Below are 9286 nucleotides of genomic sequence, written 5' to 3' on the forward strand. Positions count from 1 at the left end.
TCGGCGCTCAGCTTTCTTCACAGTCCAGCTCTCACATCCATACATGACCACAGGAAAAACCATAGCCTTGACTAGATGGTCCTTTGTTGGCAAAGTAATGTCTCTGCTGTTGAATATGTTATCTAGGTTGGTCATAACTTTTCTTCCAAGGAGTAAGCATCTTTTAATTTCATGGGGGCAGTCACCATCTGCAGTGATTTTTGGAGCCCAAAGAAATAAAGTCTGACACTGTTTCCACTGTTTCTCCATCTATTTCCCATGAAGTGATGGGACCAGATGCCATGATCTTCGTTTTCTGAATGTTGAGCTTTAAGCCAGCTTTTTCACTCTCCACTTTCACTTTAGCTCTGGGCTTAAAGAAAGTTAGTATTAGGCAATCTTTTTAATTGGTTTTAATTTAGTTGTTATGATCATTTCCATAACAACTCAGAGCTTAAGAAAAAAAAGTCTTATGTAACTAAGATGAAGGAATGTAGAAAAAACATTTGTCCCTTTCTCCTCCTTGAGGGCCCTGGACTCCTTATCAACCTACCTAAGAATAGCTCTCTCAGAGGGATGGATGGATGAGGGATGTTGTTCAGTCTCTAAGTCCTATCCGACTCTTTGCAACCCCATGGACTGCAACACACCACGCTTCCCTGTCCTTCACTGTCTCCTGGAGTTTGCTCAAATTCATGTCAATTGAGTTGGTGATGCTATCCAACCTTCTCATCCTCTGCTGGCCACTTCTCCTCCTGCCCTCAATCTTTCCCAGCATCAGGGTCCTTACCAATGAGTTAGCTCTTTGCATCAGGTAGCCAAAGTATTGGAGCTTCAGCATCAGTCCTTCCAATGAATACTGAGGGTTGATTTCCTTTAGGATGGCTGGTTTTGATCTCCTTGCATTCCAAGGAACTCTAAAGAGTCTTCTCCTGAACCACACAGTCTCAAAGCATCAGTTCTTTGGCACTAAGCCTTCTTCATGGTCCAAATCTCACATCCGTACATGACCACTGGTAAAACCATAGTTGTGACCATACAAACTTTTGTTGGGAAAGTGATGTCTATGCTCTTCATACACTGTCTAGGTTTGTCATATCTTTTCTTCCAAGGACCAAGTGTCTTAATTTCATGGCTGCAGTCACCATCCACAGTGATTTTGGAGCCCAAGAGAATAAAATCTGTCACTGCTTCCACTTTTTCCCCTTCTGTTTACCATGAAGTGATGGGACTGGATGCCATGATCTTAAATTTTTTGAACATTGAATTTAAAGTGAGCCTTTTCACTGGAGGATGGAGGGATAGATGGATGGATTGAGACAAAGATGAAGGATGAAATGAAGGAAGGTCTTGGCATTGGGTTGAGAAAGGATCTATTCACCCATTCATTAATCTAACAGTGATTTACTGAGTACCTACTGCCAGCACATGCTGGGCACTCTGGGTGTTACAGAATGCATGGGACTTGAAATCTGTCTAACTCAAGGAAATGTCTCTTAGTATGGGAGTAGGGCAAATATGCAAATAATAACAACAAAAGGAGGGTGTCAGTACAATAACCATTGGGTTAAATTTTCACAACTGTCCTAATATCAAATGATAACAGTAAATACTATGCTTGATTCTAAATATTTCAAGGTTTTATCTAAATAAAGTAACAATGCAGGAAAAAAAAATCATTTTTCAGACTATATAGGCAATTTTGTCTTTAGAAAATGTGGTCATAATAAGTATAAAATGCATAGAGTAGGCCAGTTCAAATAAAACATATACAGAGAGAAAAAAAAAACCAGATCCTTGCTTGACTGAGCCAAGAAGGGAAGACCTTTTAGCTACCTTCTAAACCTTCTATATATGCCCTTAACCTTCTAAAATTCTAGGCTCGTACTCATTCAATCAACAAATTTTTACTGAGTACCTACTATGTAGCAGCTCTCTTCTAGGTTCCTGGACTATAACAGTATAGAGCTCACACTCTGGTGGGAGTCGGGGTCAGGGGAGACAATAGCAATGGGTGGGCAGAGACAGTAAATGCAATAGCCAAGTAAATTTCATAAGGAGGGGCTTCCCTGGTGGCTCAGAGGTAAAGAATCCACCTAAAAACTCAGGAGACACAGGTTCGGTCTTTGGTCCTATAAGATCCCATATGTCTCAGAGCAACTAAAAGAAATCAAAAGTTTGAGATTTCGGAGTAGAGAGAGTGGAAAAAATCTCACTGGCCTCACACTAACTCACAACCCCACTGGCAAGTCCCACTCCCTCTCTGAACCCCTGTTCCCGTCTGTAAAGCACGCCCACGTTACCACCCTGCAGGTAACATCCAGTGAGTTAATGATGGTCAAAGGGCGCCCTACCCACACTCCAATGCTGCCCCAGCAGCTGCCCCCAGTCCCTGCCTCCTGCCCAGGCTGTATCACCACCTCAGCTCCCCATCAGTACCTGCTGGGACTGTCCTGAAGGCCAGGGGCTGGCTCCAGTGGCTCCAAACCTCATGGCTGCCTAGCTGGGGCTTGGCCCGCATCTGAAGCTCATATTCCATGCCTGGAGTGAGATTCTCCAAGGAGATCCTTGCTGGTTCTGCCTGAGGGTCAGTAGCGCAGCGTCCTTGGGCAGAGACAGGGCTGTCAGACCAGAGGGGTCTGCACTGCCCCCTCACTTCCTGTGGCAGGGCTGGCTGAGAGTATGAGCAGAGCAGTGCCTTCCTTTATCCCTTCCAGCCCTCCACCCTGCACTGTCCCCCACTCCTACAGGAAGGCTCCCCAACTAGCCACTTGCAGGGGCCCCAGGAATCAGGGTCTTCCTGAACTCCTCCCCCTCCCTCAACTCCAGTATCCAAAGCCATCTGTCAATCAGCTGGTTTCACCTGCAGAACCTATTCTGGACCCTTCCCTCTTCTCTCCACTCCTTCCTCCTGCAGGTCTGAGCCCCCATGACCTCTGAGCCCCGTCCAAGGTCTCCCTCCTTCCCTGTGCCCCGCAGCCCTGTGCTCTGCGGCAGTCTCTTCTCCACTCAGCCATAAGGAGGGGTTTCCCATAGACCTCTCCCTGCTTGGCGTCACCTTTTTTGCTTTTTTTCCAGCGCACCAGACACACAGGCCATCTCTTGCCTTTGTGATGGTTCTTTCCTCTGCCTGGAAGACCCTCCCCAGATCCTCAAAGGCCCAATTCCTGCCTAAGCCCCAGATCTCAGAAAGGCCTGGTCGCATGAGTCTGAAGGAGCCTGGCCCAGGCCTTCTCAACTGTGCTATCACAATGAAATCTCATGAGAGTATGTAAAAACATCACAGAGTCTCTTCCTATGCCCCATGCGAGTTTCCTCAGAGGCAGCTTGTCAGATCTCCCTCCATTCTCGCCCCAGCATCCAGCATGGAGCAGGTACTCAGGGAATGTTTGTTGAGTGAGAGAGCGAATAAAGGAATGGGTGAGTGAACGAGTGGTGGTTCTACAGTAAATAATTTGCCGCATGCAGGAGACCTGGGTTGAATCCTTGGGTCAGGAAGATTGCTGGAGAAGGGAATGGCAACCCTTTCCAGTATTACTACCTTGAGAATCCCATGAACAGAGGAGCCTAGCAGGCTACAGTCCCTGGGGTCACAAAGCATCGGACACATCTGAGCGACTAACACACAGTGAATGAGTAAGAGATCAACCCCCATGGACGTGGACCACACTGGATTTGAAGAGGGAAGAGTGGCTGCCCAATGCCTCTGGAATCTTCAGAGGGGAAGTCACCTGCCTCTTGACTTTATAAATCTTGCCTTGAATATGATACCAGCTGGACCCTTGGGGTGTCAGGGGACCCCAGAGGGAGGTGGTGGGGGGCAGTTCCAATGAGCAGCAGGGGTTGATTAGGGGCTTCTGTGGCTTTACTGAGATGAAGGATGGACAGGGTGCCCAGGACAGGGAGGAGTCAGGGTAGGTGGGACGGAGCCAGGTACTCACCTCCCAGCTGTGGCCCGCAGACCTAGTCCGGACCTCAAACTCCATGATGTCTTGGATGTAGTGGGATACCTGGGAGATGGTCCAGGTTATGTTGCACCTACGGGTCTTTATGTGGGCGACTTGGAGTGAGTGGGGTGGAACCAGACGAACTGGAGACAGGAGAGAGACAATGGCAGACAGAACAAGCTTGGGGGGTGCCACATGCCAATGCTGAGATGAGAAAGCCGAGCCGAGCTCCCACCTTCACCTCTGTACCTGCTGTTCCTCCCTGCTGGCATTCTCTTTTCCCAGGGATCGGCAGGTCCCTGCTCAAACATCACCCATTCAGAGAAGCTTACCCCGCCCACCCACCACTCTCTGTCCCTGTCGCTTGTTTCATTTTTCTACCTAGTACTTATCATCATCTGATATATTAAATATCTACTTCTGATTCTTTATTCGTTTTCTGTCGGCCCCATCAGACTGAGCTCTCTGAGGGCAAGGACTTGATTTTCTCTAGTATCCTTGGTGCCTGGAACGTTACCCAGCACATGGTGGGCACTTGATTAGATATCTGTGGAATGGATGCATCGAGGCACACTTTCTCTGCAATCAGATTTGATCAAAGAGATTTACCTGGATCATCTCATTTAATTTAATTCTACTTCATCACTCTTATATGATTATAAGACTGTATGATTCTGAAGTTCAATTGATCTAAATTTTTATACTCCTGAGACTCTGTAGAACTCCACAAATAATAATTAGCAAATGTTTATCGAGCAAGTGCTAAACAATTTCTGTATCTTGGCTTATAGACTCCTACAGCAACCATGCTTTTGGTGTTGTTTAGCTGCTAAGTTGGAGAAGGCGATGGCACCCCACTCCAATACTCTTGCCTGGAAAATCCCATGGATGGAGGAGCCTGGTGGGCTACAGCCCATGGGGTCGCTAAGAGTCGGACACGGCTAAGCGACTTCCCTTTCACTTTTCACTTTCATGCATTGGAGAAGGAAATGGCAACCCACCCCAGTGTTCTTGCCTGGAGAATCCCATGGACGGGGGAGCCTGGTGGGCTGCCGTCTATGGGGTCGCACAGAGTCGGACATGACTGAAGTGATTTAGCAGCAGCAGCAGCAGCAGTCACTAAGTTGTGTCTGACTGTTTTCGACCGCATGGACTGTAGCCCACCAGGCTCCTCTGTCAGTGGAATGTCCCAGGCAAGAAAAGTAAAGTGGATTGCCATTTCCTTCTTCGGGAATTTTCATGACCCAAGGGTTGAACCTTCATCTCCTCCACTGCAGGTGGATTCTTTATCTCTGAGCCACCACAGAACACCACAGAAGCCCTACAGCAACCACAGGCAGCAGGTAACCGATTATCCCCACTTTACAGATGAGGAAACTGAGGCTCAGACATGTTAAATGACCTGCCAGTCAGATTACACTCAGTTAATGCAGGATTGCATTTAGAACCCTGGATCTCACTCTATGCTCCCATCTCTTCCCAAGAGATGACCTCCAAGGTTGGAGAGGGAGGGGGATAGGCTGGAGGTGGGGGAGGGCACTCAGTCCTTCAACAAACTTTTGCCTAGCACCACCCAGATCAGCCCTGATGCTGAGTATTCCGAACAGAGATGTAAGGATGGCAGAAGCTCTGCCCTCAGGAAACTCAGCCCAATGAGGGAGACAGACCCATTATCAGGCAGCAAAGACCCAGGACATAAACACCCTGAAAGAGGAGGTACCAAGGGCTCCAGGAGTCTGGGAAGGCCTCCTGGAGGAGGTGACTCCTCACTGAACTTGATGGGTGAGTGGCAATTTTGGGGGTGACAAGAGCCTTCCAAGCAGGCTGAGACTACTTGGCGTGCAAGTGTTTAGAGGCATGGAAGGGCAAGTTGAGCCTGGAGAGCTGGTCCTTGGTGTGGCAGGAATACAAGCCACAAGAGGAGGCATGCTGGAAAAGGAAGCCAGGCCAAGTGGCCTTGAACACTAGGGTAAGGGTCCGGGACTTCATCCCAAGTTCAGGAGGCAGTGAGTTGGAAGCTGATAGGGGTGTGGAAGCTGATGGGGACAGACTAGTGTTGGGTGATGCCAGAGGGGAAGACAGGGAAGGAAGTGCCCACCCTTTCCACCCCACGCAGGCTCCACCCTGGAGTCCTTACTCACTGTAATCAAAGGGCTTGATATCCTGGGTCATCCTCCTCCTCCACTTCCCGCCTTCAGAGTACATCACCATCAATTTCCTGACGTCCACTACGGTCAGTTTCTGAGCTTGCAAGGGAAGGAGGCTGGGGATATAACTGCCAGTAGCTGGTATGGGGATGGAGAAGATGCTGGGATGTGGATGGCAGGGGAAACCACGGCTGTAATAAGCTGGACCCCTCCCTGAGATCCTCCATCTAAGGCATGGCTCTGATTCTTTATGAAAAGGGTCAGATAGTTAATATTTTTGACGCTGCAGGTCATATGATCTCTGTCAGAACTATTCAGTTGCCATTGTTGCTGTCCTGCAAAAGCAGCCATAAAAAAACAGGAGAGCAAATGGGTGTGGCTGTGTGCCAATAAACCTTAATTTATAAAAGCAGAGGAACAGAGCTTTTAATTTATTTTTAATTTATAGGAGTAGAGCTGAGCAGCCGACACCTCAATAACCTCAGGTCCCTCCGCCCCTGGGTCAGTCATCTGTTCTCCCTGGTTGCTACCTCCTTCCTCCTGCCTCCCCAGCCCAGGAAGCCCACTCTGCCGCAGCCCCTGACCACTGGGTGTGCTGGCGCCTCCACCAGAAAGATGCTCCTCTGCACTCACTGCCCCCCTGGCCACCCCTGTTAGCTCTGGTTACTCACTTCTGGAGAATGTTCCAGGACCAGGTTGCATCCCCAGGATCCTGGCTTCACTGGTTGCAGCTCAAAGGTGTGGTTTCACTGTTTTGTAGGAAAAAGCACCTCTCTTTGAAGAAAAAGAGGGACCCGCTCAGAGCTGGCCTCAGGAGGGTCCCCATGCAGCATTACTATTCTAAGCCTGGGTTTTATGTCAACCCAACCTGCCCCACTTCCCTTTGTGAGCATCTCTCCCTCCCAGTCAAGCCCCAAGGCAGTGAAAGTGTCCAGAAACAATTTTGTTCAGGGCACATGACCCTTCCCACCTAAAGCCCTCTAAATTCTCCCCATAGGGCTGAGGGTGCAGACGATCCTTGACAGGCCCTCCAGAGCCCCTTAGAATCACCACCTACCTGGGAGCCAAGGTCAAAGCCGCCCTGCTGGCTGCTACCAGCTGGATGTTTGGATCAGCGACCCTTCACCAGTTCCTTCCCAGCCGGCAGGTTCATTCCCCAAGCCTCTCCCCAGTCCCCTGTCCCCACAGCTGCCCTAGGCATCTCACAAAATCCCAGATTATTCAAAAACTTTGGGGAAACCCATTAGGTCCTCCTTGCCTCTAACATCGAGTCCATCCTCGGCGCATCAGGCGAGCAGCCCAGTGTCCCCAAACTGCCTAGTCTGGCTCATGCCCAGCCTTGCTACTGCAGCCTGGATCGCACACCCACTGCAACTCAGGCTCCAGGAGTCTAAATATCTGACCCCCCAGTTCATCCAGACTCCTGTGACACCAGCAGTCTGTGGGTCTTATTAGTCCAAAATTCTCAAAGTGTAGAGTTCTTGGAGTTTGATTTCAAGAGTGTAAAGTTCAGGATGATATGACCTCCATGCCCTGCGGTTCCGTACATTTGCCCGTCAACCCCACACGCACCTTGGAGGCTGACGGCTGTGCAAGTAGCAGGTGGTGGCCCGCAGGCCCTCATCATGGTTCCAGGTGCAGGAGACGTTGGCTCTCGAGTTATAGAAGCATGTGATGTTGGAAGCATTTGCTGTGAAGATGCTTCGTGTGGGGCTGGCTGTAGGGCACCCGTGGCCTTCAAGGGTTCTCCTGCCACTCCTGTCCCTACCAGGTGAGGAGATGCTCAATCCTGGTGGGCAGAGAAAGGGTTCATGGGTCCACTTCAGGGAGGACAAAACTGAGTCCCACAGCCTGCAAGGACCCCCAGACTGGTCGAGGCAGGACAGAGACAAGACATTGTCTTCCTGGGATTCGGAGAGGCCCATGGGTACAGTGTAGACAGGATGGTCAAGGGAGAAGGTAGATACCCGGTCTCTGGTCCCATTGGCCCCGTCCCCCACCTCCTACCCCCGCTGATGGGGCTTCTGCCAAGAATCAGGGGTCTCAGAACAAGTTCTAGAAGGGCCTCGGCCTCCCTCCTGAGGGAAAGCCCAGCTCTGCAGATGCCAGGGTCCTCACCGTTCACTGCTGTAGATGCCTGAGGGATGGCCAGGGACAAGAGGAGGACGAGGAGGGACAGACAGCGGGACAGAGCCGGAGCCGCCATCACATCCACGGGCGGGGGCTGGGGAAGGGAGCCCTGGATGGAGGAAGAAGGGGAGAGGGCGCGAGTGAGCAGCCAGCCACCTCCTCCCCCACCCAAGAGACAGGCTGGGCACTGCCCTCCCGAGGTGCGCCCGTCGGCTCCCCACCATGCCAGCCTCAGGCCTTTGCACCTGCGCACCCCTCTGCCCCACACATGCTCTTTCCTTTCCTTTGGAGATTCAGGGACCCATGTTGTCATTGCTGAAAGGACTCTCTGAGTGGGCCCAACCCTTATTGAAAAGTTGGGGGAAATAAGGCCCAGAAGGAGGGAAGATCTGCTTACATCCACATAGAGAGGCCAGCACAGAGATGGAACTAGAGCTCACAGACTCAGGTTAGATCTCTGGGTCAGGAAGATCCCCTGGAGAAGGAAATGGCAACCCAAATCAGTATTTTTGCCTGGAAAATTCCACAGACAGAGGAGCCTGGCAGGTTACAGTCCGTTGGGTCGCAAATAGTTGGCCACGACTGAGTGACTGAACACATCCTCTTTACCTGGCTGCTCACTCACCCATACCAAAACCATTTGTCTAGACGTTTTGAAACCATTAACCTCAGGTTAGGACTTGAACCCATGTGGCCAGGACTGGAACCCAGCCAAAACCCAGGTTGGAGCTTGAACCCACCTGGATCTTTTAATTAGAATAAAAAACCCTTGGATCTTTTAATTAGAATCACTCACCTGATGTCTGGACTTACAGAGACTCAGGTTCTTTGTGTCATCACAGAAAGAATTCAGTGAGAGACAAAGTGATAGGTATGAGGTGGATTTATTCAGAATCAGAAAGAAGCACACTGCACAGACAGGGTATGCGCCACTGTAAAGTGGCGGTGAAATGTGGCCTGGTTAGTTTCTATAGGCTGGGTAATTTCATATGCTGACGAGTAGGAGGATTATTCCAACTATTTTGGGGAAAGGGTGAGGATTTTCAGGAACTGGGCCACCACCTTGCTCTTTTGACAGTGCCT

General features: G+C 50.1%; 1 protein-coding gene across 1 annotated transcript in view; it reads right to left on the bottom strand.

Moving 5' to 3' along the window:
• Positions 1-8843, bottom strand: part of IL2RB (interleukin 2 receptor subunit beta) — a 42295-nt gene extending 33452 nt beyond the window's left edge. The window contains exons 1-5 of the mRNA XM_052640604.1: positions 8829-8843; positions 8192-8312; positions 7646-7862; positions 6068-6234; positions 3921-4069 (exon numbers count right to left, since the gene is read on the bottom strand). Coding sequence (XP_052496564.1) covers positions 3921-4069; positions 6068-6234; positions 7646-7862; positions 8192-8312; positions 8829-8843 — 669 coding nt within the window. The remainder of the gene's footprint in view (positions 1-3920; positions 4070-6067; positions 6235-7645; positions 7863-8191; positions 8313-8828) is intronic.
• Positions 8844-9286: the final 443 nt, after the last annotated feature.

Source organism: Budorcas taxicolor, chromosome 5, assembly GCF_023091745.1.
Source record: "Budorcas taxicolor isolate Tak-1 chromosome 5, Takin1.1, whole genome shotgun sequence".
In the NCBI taxonomy this organism is placed as follows: Eukaryota; Metazoa; Chordata; class Mammalia; order Artiodactyla; family Bovidae; genus Budorcas; species Budorcas taxicolor.